This window comes from Lepisosteus platostomus, chromosome 2 (genome assembly GCF_059453375.1).
Source record: "Lepisosteus platostomus isolate fLepPlt1 chromosome 2, fLepPlt1.hap1, whole genome shotgun sequence".
Classification (NCBI taxonomy): Eukaryota; Metazoa; Chordata; class Actinopteri; order Semionotiformes; family Lepisosteidae; genus Lepisosteus; species Lepisosteus platostomus.
This window is the reverse complement of record NC_142612.1, coordinates 54,821,817-54,845,387: the sequence shown is the minus strand read 5'-3', so window position 1 is coordinate 54,845,387 and position 23,571 is coordinate 54,821,817. Positions and strand designations below refer to the sequence as shown.

The following is a 23,571-nucleotide window of genomic DNA, read 5'->3' as shown; positions in this document are numbered from 1 at the left end:
GTCTACCCAGGTAGAACACCAACAGACCTTAACTTAACACAGACATTAAGCTAATTATAATTAAAGACCACAATTACTTCTTTAAACAAACACAGTCGTCCTAAACCTCCTGCTACATTCCCAGAAACAAAAGGAGGTGTGTTAAGCTGCTTCCAAATGCAGAATAAGTATTGTTCTCCTTCACACCCTGCTCTCTACAACAGTCAAAGCTCACAGTCATGGAGCATCTGGAAATAACAAAGAGAGAAATGCATTTTCAAATATCCCAAACACAAACTTTGAAAGGGAAAAAATATTCAACAAATAATGCTTGGAATCTGCAAAGCTTCCTTTTAAGTCATTTAAATTTAATTTAAGAAAAGTCTAATTTCCCTCTGTGTAGTCTCATAGATTTAGAGATTTGATTGGGTTTTATTTGTGGACAGTTAGATGAGGAAATAAATAATGCAATCAGACCTGAAGGCTGTCTTTATCATTATATCATTTATCATTATTTTCAAGGCAGAGCATAAAAATCTGTTATTCTGAGGCACTTTTGTAGGTTGCCAGTGTAGTCTGGAGGTTAAGATTGTGTAAGGTTTAACAAAATGCCCAAAATGCCCAAAATATCTGCCTGAAACTTTAACTTGATTTCAAAAGTGATGAGATACAGTACCTTGGTGAGAACTGTGCTATAATACATTGCTGTGCAAAAATCACAGACATAGACAATCATGGCTTCAAAATAATTAATCCTGATCAAGTATCATTTCAGCTTTATGGAAGTGTAAAGAGAAACAAATCATGTTCACAACAAAGATCACCTAACAATGAGTCAATGAGACTAGACTGGTAAATGTGATGGATTAGCTACTACAACACTTCATATCAGATGCTTCATATGAGCAAATACAGTAAAATGTTTTAATAATGAGTTGTTGTGATTAGACATGATTGTTCTGACCAGTCTGAATTAAAAAATTTTCAATGACAAGCTTGGTTTCTTCTATAGCATAATATTAATCGATTTTAACTCCTGGAGGAGTCAATGATATCTCAAATGTTTGCACAGCTGCGTATATAATCTTATCCACAATGATCGATGGTGAAAGGATTGTAAATGATTAGGATTAGTTATTCTACTTTCACCGGTGCTGTGTGAACGCGTTGTGCACTGATAACTGCACAATACCTTGGAATCAGTTTCCTTCTTCAGTATTGAAAGCTTCATTTATCTCCGGGAGAGAGATCGAGCGCAAAAACCACACTTAGCCCACCATGAAATATAAAAACACCCCGTTCTGCTGCGGCGCTTCAGAGCATGAAGCCGAGGAGACTGGTCTTTCTGTGCATTTTGGGGCTAATATTCATGAAAGGCTAAACAAAATCACATCCAGCCTCTTCCACACACACACAGATTTAGTAAGAGGTGAGCAGAAAAAAAAAGAGTATCGGGTTTCCCTTTTTTCCCTAATTATCCTGCTTTGTACCAGAGGACACAGGTACCGGCTCTTCTATGGTAATACCCCTGAGAAGGAGAATTAAAATGAATGAGCAGGCTCCGGGGGCCAGTATAAATACCTGCACACGGCCTGAGCGCGCCAGACAGCCGTCTCATGAGTTTATGCAAGGCAGGGATCCTCAGAAGACGGACATCCTCGCCCAGGTACGCGGCGCCATCTCTCACCCAGCCCTCGCGCGGCCCAGCGGGGCCCCTGAGTGACCGCGGGCCGGGGGCCACCAGCGCAGCACGCCCCGGCCGGTAGAGGGAATGACGTGCCAGGCCTTCGCCAGCGCCGACTCCTTCGCCGCCCTCGCCGCCGCCGACTCCTCCGCCCTGCCCCTCATCATGCACCACCCTGGCCCTGGCGAGTGCCTGCCCGTCTCCAACCACTCCGCCGGCGTGGTGCCCACAGGTACCCAGCCTTCGCCCCACACCTCCGCGGCCGCGTGATGCTCAGTCTGCCCAGCTGGCATGTGGCAAACTGACGGCCTCGGCTGCTCACACGTGGAGCCTCATTCCATTCCACACCAACCGCCACGATCCCCGAGACAGAAGGTTCTGCTCTAAAAACAGTTTTGAGTTGCGCTGTTTCGGTTTAACGAGTTCTCCTGTAGCACTTCAAATACTCCTCCAGTACTTCTCCACATGAGAATAATGGGAGTCTTGCTGTTCCATTCTTCTCTAAGCTGGTGGAAAACACAGCCTCCTAATTCAGCAATGGTTATGCACCTGCTGTTGGCTTTGCAAAGACAATGGAGACACATGGTCTTTCCTGCAAAAGCTCAGACTAGTTTGAAAATCGCAGCAATTGCAGAAACATGTACTGTAGCACTGGTGAGTTAAAGCTGGACAGGAGTGGCTGGTGACAGGTTTACTGTGCATAGGCGGCTGACCCAAGGGCATTTACTGTACACCTTTTTTGAAAATCATGCCAAAACGCATTTCTCAACGCAAGCTGTTGCGTGAGGGACAAGTGCTCTTAAAGCATTGCATCCAGTCAAAATGGAGACTGCTGCATGTGTGATTTAAAATTTTTAGCTTGTATCTCCAGGTTTGCAAAACCCTTGAGATCAGAACTGTTGATCGTGGCACGATCTAAGCCATGTGATGCCAGAATTGACCCTAGAAAATAAGGCTGAGGCTCTCTTTCTGTGCTGTTTTCAGGCAAGGATTTTTCTTTTTTTTTATGAAGGGCAAGTTGGACATCTGCATGTTTGCTGGCACGCAGATCTTTCTGTGTGTGGGTGATGTTTCTGTGTGTGTGCATTTGCCATAGCAAGTCTTTCCGTATGTGCGTGCTTGTGTGAGCCTGTCTCCATTTTTCTGAAGGAATAGGAATAAACTGCCTATTCATTGACCTCTGCAGGGAAGACACAAATAAGAATAACTTATATTGTGAGTAATGTTCTGTTCAGTTAGCACTCAGTGCATCAGATTAAAATTGAAATGGAAAGGTTGCTGTTCCTGTATTGCACCTGTCCCATCCCTATTAGTTTTATTTTGTTGGATGAAAGGAAAGACTTTAAATAAGCTCTTTGCTCTTAGGGGTGACGATCTAATGACCTTGTCCTGGTCTTTTTGTTGAGTTAAATGGTGCATTTTGTAAAGAAAAGCTACCACACTGGAACATCTGGTAGACCAAAATGTCCTTGAGTTGTTTCTATGTTTGGTGCGGGTGCAGAGACATGGCATTATAGCAGAATACAGGCTCTTCCAATTAATTAAATGAAGCTTTGCAGTGTGTTTTATTTTATTGTACTCTAACCTACCTGTATCAGTAAGGTTTCACATACAACCAAGCATCAAGCTAGTTAGGAATTATTGGTGAGCAAAAACTTTAGTAAGCAGTGTGTGTTTTTTAAAAGGTATTAACAACAAGGTGAACTAAAAATTAACATGTTAAAGCACAAATAAGAAAGAGTTTTTAAAGATGATTCTAAATCACGCTTTCTTCATGTGCTGAACACAGCAACATGCATACTGTTATACTTGATTATGAATGAGAGTAAAGAAGGTAATATTGGTGTAAATGTGTTTATACTACACTATATTAGTACTTGGAATTTTACAAGTGGGAAAGCAAGTATTGCGTCTCAAGAGTCATGATTTATGTGAATATGGGAGCCACAGTTTTGAAGGCATTTACAATGCAAGGCATCGCTCCTGAAATCCTGCATGGTAAGGACCCACTATTAAATTTGACGTTTCCTGGCAGATTAATTTGTAGTTGTCCTGTGTTCCAGAAATTGCATGCGTGGCGCATTTCTAAAAACGTTAGGAGGAAATAATGAATTGTGTAATTTTCAGTGACTATATTGTGACACAAAAGCCATCAGCAATACCCTCATGCTGTGCCGAATTTACTGTTTTAATAATCTAATAATATTTCAGAGCTTGTATCACATTAAGGGAAATTTAGATCATCAGGAAAAATCAGGTGTGTGCATGCAGTTAATTGCCATTGCATGAGTGCTTCAGTGGTTTTGATTGTGTTGAAGTGATTACAGTACATATGGCATTGGATACACCCCTAATGCTGACGGGGGATAATGGAGTGTACTTCAGATTTTTGGGGTGTTTAGAACTTTTTACAATAATACAACACCATTGAAGTCAGCAAGGATCTTTCAAAATAATATCATAAAATACTATGGATTGTGGGAAAATATGCAGGTGAAATCATGGCTGTTTTACAACATCATTACTGTCTAAAATTACTTTTAATCCTGCTTTATACATATTTAGACAAAGCAAGGAAATGTGAACATGTTTGCCCTTTTAAATGCAATGGATTTGTTATACTGTTGCTGCCATCCTGAACTGATGAAATGGGTATAATGTCATTAGATGAAAGATTTGTCAGAATCAATACAGTATGTTCAAGAAAGTAACCCAGGTTCTAGGTTTTTGGGCTTGAATTTTTCTGTTGGTCAAGCTTTTAATAAGGCACTGCTGGGTCCTCCATACCAAAATCATTTTAATCTACGTGTCTTTGCAACGGCATTGTGTTTTGCCTTGGTGATTGTCCATAAGCACTGATAACATGTCTGCAATTTACAAAATGATGCATTTGAATCTATTTCTCAATGTATGGCTGTCTCATATAAAAAAAATTACAGTGGAAATAACTCCCAAAGAGCTTTTGAAATAGATAATTGGTTTTGTCTTTAGTAAAAAGGGCAACATTTTAAGGATTGCAAAAAAGTATTTATAATTAACAAATGCACAAATTAGCTATGCACACTGTTTGCAGTGTAACTTCTATATTTGAAGACAATTTGAGCATTCGGAATAAACATGCAATTAATCATCAGTATAGAGTAGTTGCTATCAGGCTGTTGAAAGATACTGTATAATGGACAGTGTTGTAAATGGGAATTTGTTTTCTTTTTGTTTTCTACTGTCTCCTGCCTGGTAAAAAAGGAAAATGTAGATATTGTAATTATCAGGTTGTTTAAAGTAATTAATTAACAACTATTACAGGAATCTGTATAAGGACCACTGCTCTTCCTAATTTATATCAATGATCCAGATTCTGGTGTAATTAGTGAACAAGTCAAGTTCTCAGGTGATACCAACATCTGTAGAAGATGTAGAAATACTTATGAAACTGGAGAAAAGATTTAAGACAATAGATGCATCATGTACAGTACAATGTTAAAAGCAAATAGTATTATAGGCTTAAAGCACAGAAATAAAATCAAGAGATGTTATGTTAAGAATAGAATTGCTCATTACAATAATAAGCCCTTATTTAGAACATTGTTTAGAATTGTGGTCACCAAAATAAAAAATAAAAAAGAATAAAAATAATTTTAAAAATTGCTCAAGTTGTGGGAGCGTGGAACACGATTGTTTAAAGCTTCTTTAAAGAACTGGATGAGTGAGATCAGTGGATTAATTTTTTCCAAGAAGGCCAAAGGCTTCCTCGCATTTTGTCCCTTTGCTATGCTCTTATTTTCTTTAGAAATTGAAATGACAACCCTGAGCATACAGTGTTACCAAAAAAAAATGCACAGTTTGAGACAAGAACAAATAGCTTTGAGATATAAAATAATGAGCCTGACCTGTCCTGTGCGAACATATGCAATGAACTTCTCTCTCATTGTACTGTACCTTAGCCTCACTCCTGCTCCCTGTGAAAACGCCACAGTATGTTTATAATGAGCAGAGGAGAAGCTGCTTCTACATCTTGCAGCAATGTTTGCGCAACAAAAGGAAACATAATGGGATAACCAGGCTCTCACTGGGGAGAATAAATAATGGAAAATCCATATTTCCAAAAGTCAGAACATTGTCCCCACCGTGACTTATTTGTGACTTACCTAACCATCTGCTGTTGTTTTTTGTAACATAAAGAGGCTTCAATATGTATTTTTTTCCTGGAAAAAAGTTCTTTATAATCATCTCTCGTGCTTTGACACAATAAAATTCTACCCGTCAGAATAACGGTGGTATTCTGGATTTGTGAAATCAAGGGCATTTGCAAATTAGGCTTTGGATCTTGATCTTTTTTTTAATGCATAACTTTCCTGTTAAGGATTCATAACCTATTATTAAACTGTCTTAATGACAACTTAAGCTCATGTGGGTAGAGAACAGATATTTAATTGTTCAGATGAAAAGCAGCAGCAGCTCGGGATAAGAACACAAGAAGCCAAGTTATGATCTCTGTAAAAAGACTGTGGTTTATAGCCCCTCGATAACTCACCACACATGAAGTGTGGAAAAGAAGTTTTAATTAAGGTTTACCAGAGTGAATCATTTTCCCATTTTCCTGTCCCTACTCCCTATCAAGAAAAAGCGAATGGAAGCTGATGTACTGTACCATTATGAAACGCCATAACTGAGCAGCATTGCAGGAGTCTTATGAGAATGTTCCAGATGTGTGGACTGAGTTAATATGGAGGTGCCATTGCTTGACAAGCTGCTGTATACTGTAGATTACAAAGGCCGTGGCTTGCGCTGCCTCAGTTGTTTGCCCATTCGCAGGTGCTGTGACGGGGTGCTGTCTTCTCTTTCCTGCAGTGCCCTCTGGCCTGTCCCTTGTCCAGTCCTCCAAGCGTTCCCACATGCATCTGTCCTCCTCGGCGCTCGGCAATGCTTCCGCCGGGCTCCACTACTCTATGCCGGCCTGTCACTACGGCAACCAGCAGACCACTTACGGCATGATGGCAGGTGAGTCCAGCGTTCACGGAGAAACACTCAGCCAAACAGTCAGACACAAAAGGCAAATGACAACCACCTGGCTGCTTAATCAGAGCCCCAGAGATAACCAGCAGCTTGAGTCACCACAACTACAGTTATGTTCTTAGGATAGGGAGAACAGAGGGTTTATTTAGCACTTTTTATGTGTGGTACAGTATGTGTTTGTATAAAGCTGCCCAGGTGAATGAATTCCCCCTTTTCACCTCAAACTAGAAACAAAAGAGACTTTTTTGAGACTTCTCCATTTATACAGCTGGCATCTTTCTAGAATACCTTTAATATCCCTGCGATATAGAAGAAGGTATTTCTCATTAGATTCATGAAGGACTCCATTCTGGTATTTGAATCAATCCATTAAACATCTTGTCTCAAAAACCAGAAGATTCTTTTTTCTAGGATCATACAAGATTTTCTTTTTGGGGTGGGTGTGAGTAGAGGGGGCCCCAGGCTAGCACGGCATGGTCGTATTTTGCAAGAAATTATCTTTCACATCAAAACAAGTCTTGTTTTTTGACTCCCTGTGGCACTTAAAGCACTGCACTTTAGTCAGAGAGGGTCTTGTCTAACGCAGGTCTTTAATCCACAGCGCAGGAAATGCTATCAGCCAGCATCTCCCAGACCAGAATTTTGCAGACGTGCAGTGTCCCTCACCCCAATGTTGTGAATGGAGCCAACACTCTACAAGGTAATGCTCAATACAGACATACGGGGTCAATTGGAATGGACTTGCAGATTTAGTGTGGAGTAAGGTGCTATCTGAGGATCATCCCCAGCTAGCATGCTTATTTCAGTTCATTGCAATTGATCTACAGCATCTGTGTTTGGGTTTTTTTTAAGCAAATAAAATTTACATCACATAGAAGCAAAGTGAAATAACAGCAAAATTGTTGTTCTTCAATACGAATTTTATTTAAAAAGTTGGATTAAGAGGTTTAATTTCAACATCTCTTTGACATGTAATGCGTTTTTGTGTTGTAATGACGTTTTATGAATTAATGAGCTTAAACAACATGGCTGGGCATCTTGTTCCATGCACCCACAACTCTTTGAATGAAGAAGTGCCTCCTGTTCTCAGTTTTAAGTGTACATGTGTCCTCTAGATTGGTTTTACCTGGTGATCCTGAAGAAAGTGAGATGTACAGGATAACTTTCCTCCTTCAGACAATAAACACAAACAAACTGAATGTAAGGATATATTGTTAAAAGTGTAGAATCTATCTCAAAGATATTATGTTAAAATGTGTACAATGGTCTTTAGAATAATTTAGAATGAAGTATTTAGGATATCATACATGATTTTGGTCACCACGTTACAAAAAGTACAGTATACTGTATATACATTTCTTCTCTGGAATCAGTCTAAAGAACAATGATTAGATGTATTGCTATTTCCTACTATGACAAGTTAATAGAACTGAGTATCTTTAGTCTTAAACAAAGAGACTACAAGGGATCCTGATACAAGTTTTCAAAATCCTCAAAAGTATTGACAAATTCTGTTCGTCCAGGCACGATGTTTGCGCCAAGTTATCATAAAATGATTTGTGTTCAGATTAAAAACTTGGGCACAATGGGGATATCTACAAATGTGTCAACAGCAGGAAATTGGGTTTTAAGTGCTCTCTTAGATATGTGAACTTTAAGACATTCAGACTTAGATACACTTAGATACCTCACACTTCATCACTTACAGTAGATGCACATTAAGTAAAAACAGGAGAGCAATTTTGCCTAAACAGAGAGAAGGAAGTGGAATATATAGATCACATTTATGAAGGTGTGAGTCATTCATAGAAAAATACACTAGCTGCTATATATTTAAAAAATAATATGAACTTAAGTAATTTCAGTGAGTCATTAATTTACCTAATATCTCGATATGGAATTAAGAATGAACATGTTTCCAGTGTTTACTTAGGAAAGATCCCAGCTCCTTTTATTCTTTAAAATACAATTACTTCCTTTCTAATAAATCTATATTTAAATACATATTGGAAAACTAATCACAGACACATCACTAAGGTATGAAAAGCAGACTGTGGTATTTTCTAATGTGCATGTTGTTACATGCAATCTTTTAGGAGAAATTACCTGATGGTGATTCTTATCAATCAGCTGTAATGATGCACCTTTTAATCTTGTTTTGTGTCGTGCAGGATTATAGCACAGTCCAAAGTAAATGTAAAAAATGTGCCATCCATTAAATGTGAAGCTGTTTCAGCTCTGGTTGGTCAGTATGGAAAATACCTTGACCATCACTGTAAGAATGAGAAAAGACTATACAATGTAAATAAAGAATGCCTAGTTTACCATACCACAACTACTTTTAAAGCATTGTATCAACATTAGATTACATCACAACGTTATGACGTCAGTCTAGGTTCTTTAGATTGAAGGTGCTTCCATCTTTTAAATGCACCTATAGCCTCAGAGCAGCCCAGTCCGTGACTCATCAGCTAACAAACTTCATCAGTTAGAAAGCTGTCCTATCCACTACCACAGGTACCAGCAGAAACAATCAGATGCCACTAGGATTCGGTCAATAATAGGATTCTGGAAGCTAGCCAGTGTCGCTCTGAGATGAGACGTCAGACGGGGAGTCACTGTTGATCAGCGTGTGCTGTGCTTCTAATTTCTCAGCTAATTACACGCAATTATAATCAAGTGTTAATAAGCAGAGCTCCACTTTCGTCTAATATGACTCATTGTAAAGACATTTTTAAAAGAAGATCACCGTGGAAAGGCACTCTATAAAATCAGAAAAAATATTCCAAATGATTTGATTTATAAGCCTCAAAATGCATTTATTTACGTACGTGCCATAAAAAGAAACAAATATTTAGGAACGATCACTTCCCTTCTGAAGCGCCGGAGTCGGCCGAGTAAGGCTGATTCTGCCTTCAAGTTAATAGCAGAGCACTGCCATCAGGTGGTCCTGAAGGGGAGCTGCATTGAAAACCCAACGGCGCTCTTCTGCCTATTAGGAAGCTTCCCACCGTCCTTCCAGGTTCTGCTGTTGAGTGAATAATCAAAATGTAGTACGAGCTGTGCCAGCCATATCTAAACCTATGGCTGCTAGACCAGGGGAGGGCAACTCTGGTCTTGGTCCCGGAGGGCCAGTACAGGCTCTCATTCTAACTCGGCTCTAACAGGCTCCACCTGCTTGTTATTGGTTAGTGGGGACCAGTTTAACAGCTTCTCAGGTGCTGGTGCTTTGAAGAGACCTAGGAAACCTATAGACTAACCCACCTGGATTGTCCATCCCTGGTCTAGGAGATGAACCATACAACCCTGGAAGTGAATAAATACCAATTCAAATTTATCTTAATATAGCTATATCTTTAATAATAATAATAATAAACTTTATTTTATATAGTGCCTTTAAAGGTGGCTTCTCAAAGCGCTTTACAGGATGACAATAACAATAAATAAGAAGACTACAACAATAAATAAGAAAATTTCACAAGACAGGACACAATTATAATTACAACAATACAACAATAAAAATAGAGGAGACCGTGGAAGATGGTATTAAGAAGAGCAGAGGGGTGAAGAATGGAACCAGTTAAGTAAAGGCTTTTCTGAAGAAGAAGGTTTTGAGTCTGGATTTGAAGGAGTTTAGAGAAGGTGACTCTCTAATATCCTTGGGCAAAGAGTTCCAGAGCTTGGGGGCATAGCAGGAGAAGGCCCTGTCGCCCATACAATGTAGACGGGCTTGGGGGACAGTAAGGAGGGCAGAATTTGAAGAGCGGAGGTTGCGAGGTGGGGAGTAGGGCGATAAAAGTTCAGACAGGTATTGAGGTGCCAAGCCATGTAAAGCCTTGTAGGTGAGCATGAGGATTTTAAAGTCTACGCGGAATTTGACCAGAAGCCAGTGCAAGGACTCCAGGATAGGAGTAATGTGAACACTTGTACTAGACCTGGTCAGGATTCTGGCTGCTGAATTTTGGACATACTGCAGCTTGTTCAGAGTAGATTTAGATACACCAGGGAGCAGAGCATTGCAGTAGTCAATTCGGGAGAATACAAATATGTTGATCAGCTTTTCAGCCACAGTTAATGATAGCATAGGGCGTAGTCTTGCGATATTTCTAAGGTGAAAAAAAGATGTTTTGACAGTATGCTGTACATGTGGGTCGAATGTTAAGCCAGAATCGAATATAACCCCAAGGTTTTTCAATTTTGATTGAAGCTCTAGTACAGAGCCATCTACAGACAGGGTTACAGGACTGGCTTTACGAAGTTGATGGGGGGTACCAATAAGCATGACTTCAGTCTTGTCACAGTTAAGATGAAGGAAGTTTTGAGTCATCCAAATTTTTATGTCAGAGATGCAATTAGATAGAATAGAGACAGCCACGTCAGTGTCGGGTTTGGTATGGATGTATATTTGAGTATCGTCAGCGTAAAAATGAAAGCTGAGGCCATGTGATCTTAAAAGCTGACCAAGTGGGAACATGTAAATGCTGAAGAGCAAGGGACCCAGTATTGAGCCCTGGGGGACACCAGACTTGACAAGACCGATTTCAGACCTGTACCCATTGAGAGAGACAAAGTGACAGCGATCAGTGAGGTAAGACTTAAACCATTTGAGGGCAGTGTCAGAGACTCCAAACACAGTCTCGAGACGAGAAAGCAAGATGTTATGGTCAACAGTGTCAAAGGCAGCACTGAGATCAAGAAGGATGAGTATGGAAAGAGAACCAGAATCAGAAGCTATTAGGAGATCGTTGGTGACTTTGACTAGGGCGGTTTCTGTGCTGTGAAGTTGACGGAAGCCAGATTGGAGGGGTTCGAAAAGGTTGTTTGTCATGAGGTGGTTATGTAACTGAAGTGTGACAGCACGTTCTAGAATTTTAGAGAGAAAGGGTAAGTTGGAGATGGGGCGAAAGTTGTTAAGATTGTCGAGAGCCATGTTAGGCTTCTTTGGCACTGGGGTAATAGCAGCAGTTTTGAGGACCGTTGGTACAATGCCGGTTCTCAAGGATTCGTGTATTATATTGAGGACAATGGGACAGAGAGAAGAGAAACAGGACTGGAATAAAGTGGTGGGAATGGGATCTAAAATAGATGTGGTGGGTTTCATGCGCGTAACTAGTTTGTTTAGGGATGCTGAGTCAAGAAGAGAGAAGCTGGAGAGACGGGAACCAGAGAAGTTCTTTACTGCTGCTAAAGACAGCGATAGCCAGCACTATTGTTATTTATTAACAATTTTTTAAAAACCTATGTAGGCTCCACACAAGCCTCCCAGGCGAGCATGAACACTCCAACTCTGGCCCCATCACTCAAATCATTTACTACTTACCAACTTGTTTATCTGACATGTTTACCCAAAGAAACCTATAGTATGTAAGTGAAACAATATATACAAAGTACCTACAGTAGTTCAAAGGTACAAAAACAGCATCTTACCTGAGATTTGAACCCACAATTTTCTAGCTAGAAGTCCAGAGCCCTAACCACTGCTCCACACATAGCAAACAGTCATACAGCTTGTGTGTAACTTTTAATTGTGATAGGTAGCCCACACTATCACTTTTCTAATACAGGCAAACTAAGGGAGGAATATTCTTAAGATGTCTTAGAAGTGCAGTCTGCAGAGAGCCCACTGAACATCCTGATCCTATTATAAAAGCAATTCATCCATTTTAGAACTGCTTCATGCAATTCAGCGTAACAGGTCACCTATCCCAGCAAGCAGGATACAACCTGAACAGATTGCCTGAGGGCAGTCACAGACACACACACTCACAGCAGGACCAGCTAACCTACCAGTATGTCTCTGGACTATAGGAGGAAACTGCAGCATCAAGAGGAAACCCATGTGAACACAGGAAGAGCATACAACCTTAACACAGATAACAACCCCCTGCATTCAGGACTGAACACAGGGCCCCAGCAGTGCCACCCTATTTTAAAATAATTTCCTTGTTTTGCAAGCTTGGGGTCAAAAATAACAATTGCCACTTAAAATTGTCTTTACTTATAGGCAGGAGAGAGATTATCCACATTGCACCTTTGAAGAAGCTGTCAAGCATCCATGGCTTAATAATGCAACCAGAAACCTCGCAGCTTTATCACACAACGGTTATGTACAGTAGATGGGTGTTTTTAGACCAGACAGGGACTCCTAAATGACAAGTTATTGACATCATGAAGGCCACTGGATAGATAAGATCAGATCAGATCACTTTATTGGCCATATACAATTTCTTGTTTTAGGAATGTGTCTTTTCACATACCCCCATGACACTCCGATGACACTGGGAATGGCACAGTAGCATAGTAGTTAGCATTGCTGCTTCAAAGCACTGGGGCCCTGGGTTCAATTTCAGACCTGGGGTGCTATTGGTGTGGAGTCTGTATGTTTTCCCCATGTTCACCTGGATGTCCTTCAGGTGCTCCAGTTTCCTCACACAGTCCCAGGACATGCTGGTACTGTAGGTTAACTGCCTTCTAAGAATATTGGCCCTAGGTGTGAGTGTGTCTGTCTGCCCTGTGATGGACTGCTGTCCTGTCCAGGGTGTACCCTGCCTTGCACCAGTTGCTTGCCAGGATAGGTTCCCCTGCGATCCTGAATTGGAAGAAGCAGTTAGAAAATGAATGGATGAATGACACTGAACAGAAACGTAACTTCCTGAAGATCCTGTATTGCTGAGGTTTTATGTCACGTGTGTACGACATAATAATCAGGGAGCAATTCCTTTGAGGCAGCAGGTCACTACAACATTCAAAAGACATCCTCACCAAATTCCAGGAGTGTGCATCCAAAGTGCTCTTGCAATGAGTTCCTTTTGTGTTGGTTTTAGCCACAAGGTGGAGATGTTTACCACTTTTACTCAAAAGAAATCTTAGGTTTGTAAACAGAAGAACAAAAGCACTGGATTTAAAGGATTTGGTTGAAAATGGATGTCTCTAACATTTCCTTACAAAGACTGTGATTGACAACAATATTAGGGAGTGTTTTAGGTGTTGTGATGTGATTAACTTGTGGAATTCCTTTGGAATGGGAAATGTTCCCAATAATATTTTCTTATGAATTTTTTTATTACTTAAAACATTTAAATCATAAAGATTATTCATAAAAGTATTCATTAAATGATGAATCCGGTTAATTAGAAGTTTGTACTAAGCGGTTTTCTTTATAGGTTTATAGACGCAGGTTGCAGGCCTCTGTTCGACGCTGAGCGATCCAGTCAGAAACCAGATCCGAGGACATATGTACAGTTGAATAAAACATATTAGCTTATATAGAGTTTAGAACAGAAGTTTGGTTGGAAGGTTATATCCTGAACTCGCACACTTCAGCTTTCCTATGTATAAATTTCGCACCCAGGACCTCTCTTTGCACATCTCTCTCGTCATCCAAATCAACTAATCAGACCATTAGATCCTACAATTGCTCCTTGGTCTGGTAATAACACATAACAGACTGAGCAAAAGATTAAATGCAACACTAAAACTCACAGTAAAAACACAGTCAAGGCCATTCTATCAATAAGAGCAAAACAAATCACTGAGTCAGATGTCTGGTTTCACACGGAAAACTTTGGGGTGATGCGTCACCACAGTTATTCGGGGACCCTCCTTTCTCTTTACCTGAAGACCCCCGAGGGTCTCGGAGGTCTTTGCTTTCTGTTTTGTAACAAGACGAGCACGACTGTAGTCTTCCTCAGTGTCCAATGAGCAAGGAACCCTCCGAGTCTCAGACTGGCATTTGGAACATGGCGCTGCCAGAACCACAGGGACCAGTGCCAGTGTTCAGGACAAATGCTGCTGCCGTTTAATATTTTTCCGGTTTTCCTCGCTGCGCAGTACTGTAGGTGGTGCTATGAGCTTTGACCCCCCCCCCGGGGGGATGTACATTTGTGTCCGCAGGCGGACTGGGCCCCTGCCTGTACAAGTTTCCGGAGCACACACTGAGCTCCGGCTCCTGTGCCCTGGGCCACCCCTTCCCCCCTCTGCCCCAGGCCCTGCTGTCCGAGGAGCCCAGTCTGGGGGACTTCAAGCAGGAGCTGAGGAAGAAGAGCCGCCCCCCGGAGGAGCCCGTGGACATGGACTCGCCCCAGATCAGGGAGCTGGAAAAGTTCGCCAACGACTTCAAGCTCAGGAGGATCAAGCTGGGTGAGTCCCGTTCCTTGCACAGACCCGCAGCCTTTCCTCCGGTGTAAAGACACGCAACCAAGGGAAACAGGGGGAAGAGAAAGCATGGGTTGTCATGGTTTTTAGCTTCACAAATGTAATTCGACAAGGTCACATTCCAAAACAAGCGAATTCAGTTAAGGAACTGACCAAAAGGATGCATATTGTTGTTTCCGCAACATGAATGCAAAAAACTTTCTTAATGTGGGTGAATTTTATCTCCTGTGTTGGGAGATTTTGCCTACATTTACGGAAATACTTCAGGGCGGTGCACTGGTAAGCATCACTGGGTTGAATCCCTGGAATGGTGTTAGTTTGTTTGTTCTCCCTGTATTCGGTTTCCTCTGTGGATCTGGCTTCCTCCCACAGGTGAAGGGCATACCTGGAAGGTTAACTGGCTTCTCTGGGAAGATTTGCTCTTGCAGTGTCGAAAGGTTTTCACGGCAATTGCAATGGCTTTTATTGTCATTGCTTTCAATAAGTTTTCTCATTTATTTTGGGATGCGAGAAATTTCATTCCAGGTCCAGTCTTCACAAAACGTTATGTTGAATTTTTTCAAATTGATCAATTTGTCCCAAATTTTTATCCAAACTAGTAGACAACTAGGACAAGGCCTACAACCATTTTCAGCTACCTGACAGGCTTAGAATTGAAAATGCTGACCTCTGAAGACCCCAAACAAATTTTCGCCTGCTGTTTTTTTCATGTTTTTCTGCTGAGTGGACACATTAAGGAATAAAAGAAACTTGACTGTTCACACTCAAAGCCAAGAGGGTAAGATTCAATTTAAAACCTGAAACAGGCTCCTGCTATGTTCTGCTGCAGAGATATAACAAAATGTTTAAGAGGAGGAAATTCCAGGCGGACATTGGCTTAAAAGGTCTAAGACAGTAAAAGGTTTTAACCGACCAGGTGTGTCTGTGTGTGCCCTGCAATGGACTGGAGTCCTGTTCAGGGTGTACCTCACCTTGCACCCACTGATATTCACAGGCTCCCCCGCACCCCAGAATTAGCTGAAGTGGTTCAAAAGCAAATGGATGGATGGATCTTCTGTGCTGTTTTTATGGTGTCTTGAAAAAGAGGCCCTCAACCCTCAGTTTAATTCAATTCAATTCTTTTGCCAAATCTGGCTACTTTTTATACTATTTTTTTCTGCAGTAGAGTTTTATGGGGCTTTTGTTTCCAGTAAATCCTATGCCAAATGGTCATACGCCGATTTCTCAGCACTTTTCTTGAAGAAATACAGCACCCTGGGTGATTTTATTTTTCCAGGAGAAGGAAACAAACATTGTGCTATTCCACAAACTCTTCATCCAAAAATAATGTGATATTTTCCAAATAGCACAAAGCTTTCTCATCCTTACTGCTTTCATTTTCCCACACAAAGAATACACTTACATTCACAAATAATGTGTGTGGACTGAATATCTCAGATTCAATGCATGGAGTTTACGAAGAAAGTTGGGAAAGACAGCAGCCCAAGTGCAATTCTCCTCAGCTGTTCTAAATCAGAGTCTTTTCCAACATCGTTCTCTACATTTAAAAAGCTAGCCATCCTATACCTCAGCCTTTTCTCCCGCACGCTCGTCTTTTTAATCCCTCCTCCATCTCATCTCCACCTCGGCAGCTCTCCGCTGGGCAACTCCTCTCCCTGGTCCGAGCCTCCTCATCTTATGGTCAGGGGGCTGCCCCTTTGCTGTGCGGGTTAAGTCAAATTTACTGAGACTAAAACTTCAAAAAAATCACACCAATCTGTCTTCCTTTGATGCCAGCTGAGCAGCAGACCACCAATTTTCCCGAATCATGGCCTTTGCCCTTTCTGTGCCTGCTTTTTCAAGTATCTAGTCTTTTTTAAATAATTGTATTCTTCATTGTGCTGCAAGCCCTCGAAAACGTACAGTATGTTGTCTGAGATTCCATCTCCCTGATGTCCCTGTGTCCCGCCTATGCCCATCAGGCTACACCCAGACCAACGTGGGCGAGGCCCTGGCCGCCGTGCACGGCTCGGAGTTCAGCCAGACCACCATCTGCCGCTTCGAGAACTTGCAGCTGAGCTTCAAGAACGCCTGCAAGCTCAAGTCCATCCTGGCCAAGTGGCTGGAGGAGGCGGAGCAGGCTGGCGGTGAGGAGTCCTGCAGGGAGGTGCCGGGGGGGACCCCGTGTTTGTGAGGCTGAGCCATGAGCAGGGTCCAAGTGGGTCATCTGGCTGGCGTCTGTCCAGTTGCGCTCCAGGCCTGCTTCTTCTGAAATACACAAAGCATATGGTGCAGATCTTCAGCTGTGCCTAAAATGGCACCAAATTGAGAATTCTGTGATGATGGTGATAATAATGATGATAATGATCATGATTCTGACACCACAAAGCAGTGGGTGAGCCCCTGAACTCATAACTGGTGGGTTGTGGTTTCGAGTTCCCACTTGCAGATATTGCTGTCGTGCCTTGGGTGAGGAACAACAGCAAGAAGAAAAATAATAATTGCTTACACTTACATAGCACCTTTCTGGACACTCCTCTCAAACTGCTTTACAGGTAATGGGGACTCCCCTCATAGCGCATCAGAACGCTCACCACACATCAGCTATCAGTGGGGAGGAGGGCAGAATAATGAAGCCAGTTCATAGATGGGGATTATTAGGAGGCCAATGGGAAATTTGGCCAGGAGACTGGAGTAACACCCTTACTCTTTTCAAGAAACAGCCTGGGAGAGTCAGGACCTCAGTTTTGCGTCTCATCCAAAGGATGGCACCTTTTTATAGTACAGTGTCCCTCTCAATATACTGGGGCATTAGGACCCACACAGACCACAGGGTGAGCACCCCCTGCTGGCCCCACTAACACCCCTTCCAGCAGCAACCTTAGTTTTTCCCCTGCTTAGTTTCAGTGGGCTGCCAGTTGTAAGCTGCAGGGTGACATGGCTGCTGGCTCAGAGCATTCAATTCTTCATTACAATATCAGCAGTATGATATTTCATAGATTCACTGTAGTCTTTCCTGTGGCTCTGCGGGTGTAAAACATAATGTCATGTCTTTCCACAGCCCTGTTTAATGAGAAAATCGGCATGAACGAGAGGAAACGTAAGCGGAGAACCACCATCAGGTAAAGACACCCTGACTGCCTCGGACGTGGGCTTCGGAGGCTGTAAGTGCCCTCAGGTCACAGGGGTCACACCCTGTTCTGGGGGTCTGTAGTTGTCCCAAGGGCTGCATTACATAATGAGATAAAAAACATTTTCAACTGAAAGATATTTGTAAAACCTCCAGGACTCCAGAACAGGAGCTGTTCCACAATATTCCATCTGAAGATGGGAAAGAGTTTTACTAGACTACAGGGGTCAGCCTTTGTGTCGTCCATGAGCTTAGTCCCCAGTCAGTTACTGCTCTTTGTGCTGGTGCTGTATCTGAACAGAACTGTGTATTTCCCCTGTAAACTCGCTCAGCCTGGCTGCCAAGGAGGCCCTGGAGAGGAACTTCGGGGAGAAGAGCAAGCCGTCCTCCCAGGAGATCGTGCGCATGGCCGAGGGTCTGCACCTGGAGAAGGAGGTGGTCAGGGTCTGGTTCTGCAACCGAAGACAGAGGGAGAAGCGTGTGAAGACCAGCCTGCATCACAGTGCCTTTCCCTCTCTTACCAAGGAGACTGCAATCTGCAGATAGGGAGCCCAGGGTCTCTGCATTTCACAGCTCATTAGCAACAAATGCCACAGTGTCCTTTATTTTACGTTTTTGGCAAAGAAGGGGGCAGGTGTGGCAACCTATTTAAAGCCTGAAAGTAACAATGACCACGGATAGGAAAAACAGCCTATGCTAAACCAGCTCTCTCACAGGGATACCATTACTACAGTAGCCATAGTGCTGCCCCAATATAAGGAAAACAAGCAAAAAAAACTAACAGGACTGACCAGTTTGAAACAAGTTTGAAGTTTTACTTTATGTTTGAGGGAAAACAAAATGCCTTACAATTACAGTAATATCCTGATAATACAAGGGTTTGTGCTGATACTTTTTTTAAATACTCTGTGTTTAATTTATTTAACTTATTCAATTCTAATTTAATTATTACCATTCCTTAAAGAAATGGGGCCTTACGATGAGAAACATTTTCCAGAGTTTTGGAATTCCGTTACCGAGTACAAGTCTCTCAAGTAAATCAGAGCTATAATGTGCCACATCACTGTGAATATACTGTACATAGAGAATAAGAAGTTTTTTTTTCAGCTCAATGCAAAAAATAATAGTCATCCTGTTTTCAATGAGCCTCAACTGTAGGTGTGTTCTAGTTGATAATATTGTTTTTCCATACTGCTAATTAATATGTAATATATGCCATGTTATTATATCAACTGTTGACCCAAGAGTTGGCTGCTCTGAGGTCAAGACTTTCTCCAGACTTCTTAGGACCAATAAAAGGCCATGATATTGTGTTAATAACCCAATCCATCTATCTGTAATCAGAAAGCTGTTTGTTCCTGGAATTTGTCATGGCAACCCAGAGCCAACCCTGGTAACACAGGACACAAGGCAGGACTCCACTATGGAAAGAGTGCCAGGAAATGGCTATGAGGTTGTTTTAGCACACACACAATTTAGAGACACCAGTTAACCTAGTCAACATGTCTTTGGGAGGTGAAATGAAACTGTAGTGTCAAGTTTAAACATGAGAGGACATGCAAATTCCACACACAAGGCAGAGCAGTCAGGAAATTACCCAGGTAAGGCAGCAGTGTTAAAGACTACTCCACTGTGCCACTTCAAACTCTACACGCAGAATGCTAAATATTCTGTTTAAAAATGTCTCTGTAAATAAATGAGTAACATTGTGTCATAAACAGGAAGGATTTGTATTTATCAAAGCTCTTGGATTAGAAAGAGCATTGCAGCAACCAAAGAAATAGGCTTGTCAACTTTACAGAAAACGTTTAACATCAGACGTTCCATACCTTTTCTGTCACCAGTTTCCTAGTTATTGTTTTTGTTTTGCCGAATGTCAGCCACAGGATCTGCAAGCCCAAACGCTTCCAGTTGCCTGAATTCTGCACAGTTGTGAATGACAACAGACATATTTCAGCGATCCTGGAGCAGGCATGTGTATTCAGAACAGTGTCACCTCATGGGGTTATTTTCAATTTATTGTCCTGGGGTTGTGCTGAATTACTGTTGTCCTGTCTATCACTGGATGGTTTTATTGGGCTGAGATGGGAATATTTACACACAGTGTAACAAGGAAGATGCTTGCTATTAATGTGACCATAAACAAACCTCCCTACCTGCATGTTTTTGTAAGATTGTGAAGCCATTACTTATATTTTTTGTCTGTGGTTTTTTGCTTCCTTATATATTTCTTGATTTACATGATTTATACTGACATAAACCTGTAATTAGTGTGGATGTGAACATGTGGCATTTCCCTGAATACAATACATGTTGTTTAATGATATATATTGTATACGATACCTAATGCAATAAAACATACCTACCAAATAATAATCATCATAAAGTACTGGATTTCAGGAAGATATACTGTATATACTGAGGTGCATTAAAAATGTCAACAAAAGCCATTGGTTCCAATATTCAATTTTTGCATTGTTAATGCCTTTCATTATTTATGTATATTTTTGTGAAATCTAAATATTTCATATAGACCAATGCAGAGCACTAAAATCAATAGAATTAAAAATAATATTTTAATAAACATCAAAATAAGTCACAGAAAATGGGACAAAATATAATTTAATTTATAGGTTTTATTTATATATATATGATAAGACATTAAAACATTCCAAAGTTTCTGTCCTGTTTGGCAACAACTCAGCAGTGTGTTGGCACAATTTGCACCACAAACACCTCCACACTCATTGACTTCCACCAAGTCTCTCTGGGGAAACCACTCCACTATTCCTCCTTTCCCACCTCGGAGTTCTCAAAACACAAATCATTTTATTGATGTGTGAGGCGATTTCTTTTGGAATAACCATTCGTAATCGTCAAACATATCATTTTGTCACAGACAAGCTGCCGGGCGATCTCCCTTATTCAAGAGTGGCATGCTTGTATTTTGTACTGTTGTTATGATCATTCAAATCATGTCATTCTGTTTGCCTCCAGATTGTTATCCTCATCCCCATTTTGGAAAATGGACCTGGACTGAAATGCTAAACATTACGCACACAGTGCAGTTTTATGACATCATGTAGCTGCAGCACAGTATTTTGTTATTAAAGTCCAAATTGTTCAGGAAAAAAGGATGTATAATGCTCCAATAAAGCGAAGTGTTGTGACAATATTTTCTGTTGACTTGTCTGTTTGGTTTACTTGTCAGTTTTTTCTTACATTGTCAAAATTAACCTGTTTGCGATGGCTGCTCAACAGTGGCAGAGATGAAAGGAGATGGGTGGTGACCTCCTGTTGCCATTCTGGTCTGTGTAAAACTCCTCACCCTACATGAGAGTGAGAGGTGAGGTATGCAGCAACAGAGGCATTTCCCCTGTCCAAAACCCAAACCTCATTCCAGCCATTGTGTACCACAAGTCGAGACGGTTCGTGTACGTATACATGTTTGAGAAACGTGATCGCGATTGAAAAGAGAGCGCACGTTAAGCACTGGGCCTTTCAGAAAAATTACAGCAAGGCTACTTTTTAGGTTTCTTTCCCTGTAAAGGCAAGCGTATAAAGGAAAAATGAGTAGGCCCGTCTTTCCAGCCTCCTGGATAAACTGTAAAGCAGTTCCTTTAGTGCCAGAGGGAGATGAGCGCAATCACAACCCCTACATCCCCTTTGCAACAGCCCCCCAGTGAGTCCTACTCTGCAGAGCACAGAAATAAGCTGCTTTCTGCATTTACAATAATTCCACACTGTTCATTACGCATACGGCTGTATGCAGAGACCTCGTAGACTACACTCCGAGGAATGAATCCTGTGCTTTTCCATTGCATACAGCCAGGATTTTGCTAACAGCACCTAACAGCAAAACCATGCCTTGCTTTGGGTCACTTACTGCGGGATTTTAAAAGGCGCATTAACTACAATAATCCTGCCTGTCAGAATGCGTGGAAAATGTTTTAAAGAGTTCTTTGAAAGCACATGGGGTTGGTCCTGCACAGATCTGCTGGGACAGACTCTGTTGTGGGTATGTAAGTAGTCGCAGCGTAATTCAGAGATGGCCTGAGATTAGTTTTAATTTGTGATGAAAATGGGCATTTCCAGACACACAAAAGGTGCTGCCCCCACAGGGTCCCAAATTCCGGCAGTGTTACATAGGCTTTATATTCCAAAACCAGCCATGGTCACCCTATGTTATTAACATGAATGACTGTTCATGAGGAACCATTACCGATCGTTATGGTATCATAGAAAATATTTCAACTTATGGGACAGTGGCTATCCCTGATGATGTTATCCCCACCTTTCGTCAATTCCTGAGATGTCATGTACAGCAGCAGCTGTCTGTTTAAAATGCACCCAGGCCAGAGTCAGTTTTCTACACTGTCCACATTGAGCAGTGGCAGAGCCCTTTGTAAGCCTTTGCCGATAGGCGAAGCCCCTTCACGACGGGAGAAAGCAGTGTTTGCTTGGCCCATACTGTAACTGGAGAACAGGAGGCACATCTTTACCCAAAGGGTGGTGGGAGCGTGGAACAAGCGGCCCAAGTCATGTTGTTGAAGTCGATACCTTGGCTTCTTACAAGAAACAGCTGGATGAGATCCTCAAATCGATCAGCTACTTGCTACCAAATGGGTCGGATGGGCTTAATAGCCTCCTCTGTCATGCTCTTATGAACTTTGTTATACAATATGAAGATGGGGATTAAGCTTAATTTCATCTCCTGAAAAGCCCTGTCTATGAGATTCTCATGTTGTTTCTATTCAGCCATCCAGATGTTGGATGATTTAGCCCACAAGCTTCACAATCACGTCAGCCTACAGCACTGCCTCAGTCAGCACTTCTGGTCTGAGCTGGATGATGGATGTTTGGGGACCCCCATGTGCCTGTGGGTTTATGACTGGAGGTAGTTGTACAGTATGTTTTCTTTCAAGTAACAGCTGGATGAGCTTTGGGTCTATGAACTACTTCCTCCTCTTGTTTGTAATCTTGTTACATTGGAACAACTAATAGGTTTATTCCATCAGGTGTGAAGGCGGCTCCACGGCTGAAACGTTGTTTTCTTTCTTCTCTTTTCAGCATGGAATAAACCTATTACTTGTTCCTTTGCAGCCTACGCATGCTGACGCAGCTACCCACCTGAACTATCTTGTTACATTGTTGATTTGGACCACCTTCAAGTACTCTATAACCACTTAATACTTCCAGCTCTTTTAGTCAAGGAGATATTGATCAACATACAGTATAAAATTCAGAAAGGACAGGATAAATTTAGCACAAGAGCAATCAGGTTATGAGATCTACATTATTCACAGATAGCCTTTTTCTCTACCAGTTACTTCACTATTGCTCTGAAAGACTGCTGTAGTGAGAACACTTGTTTTAATTGTTCGTGGTTATTTCTGTACGTTCTGCATAGCTAGTTAAAAATATAAATAGCACAGTCAGCTTTTTCCACAAAAAAAAGAGAACTTACATATTCAGAATTAATTAAGATGTGAACATAATTAATTTTGGTTCGCTTTGATTTAAATGCCGCAGCAAATCTTTATGATTAATGTTGAATTTAAAAAAAAGACTGGTCAAAAAACGAGTCAACATTTTGTTTTAACAAGCTTAATGGCAGTAACCGCACACAGAA

At 41.5% G+C, this 23,571-nt stretch overlaps 1 protein-coding gene across 1 annotated transcript; it reads left to right on the top strand.

The window, feature by feature from the left end:
- The first annotated feature begins 1,605 nt into the window (after positions 1–1,605).
- Positions 1,606–19,007, top strand: pou1f1 (POU class 1 homeobox 1). Its single transcript, XM_088608679.1, has 7 exons — positions 1,606–1,895; positions 6,512–6,661; positions 7,278–7,376; positions 14,570–14,815; positions 16,792–16,956; positions 17,871–17,931; positions 18,272–19,007. The coding sequence occupies exons 1-7, from the start codon at positions 1,751–1,753 to the stop codon at positions 18,483–18,485; spliced, it is 1,080 nt and encodes a 359-aa protein (XP_088464805.1). The 5' UTR covers positions 1,606–1,750; the 3' UTR covers positions 18,486–19,007.
- Positions 19,008–23,571: the final 4,564 nt, after the last annotated feature.

Bases quoted from the DNA above. Each gene is read 5' to 3' on its own strand.
- pou1f1 (XM_088608679.1), top strand. From the start codon at position 1,751: ATGACGTGCCAGGCCTTCGCCAGCGCCGACTCCTTCGCCGCCCTCGCC. The intron at 6,662-7,277 runs GTGAGTCCAGCG...TTTAATCCACAG, and splicing joins CACTTACGGCATGATGGCAG to CGCAGGAAATGCTATCAGCC. The intron at 7,377-14,569 runs GTAATGCTCAAT...TTGTGTCCGCAG, and splicing joins TGGAGCCAACACTCTACAAG to GCGGACTGGGCCCCTGCCTG.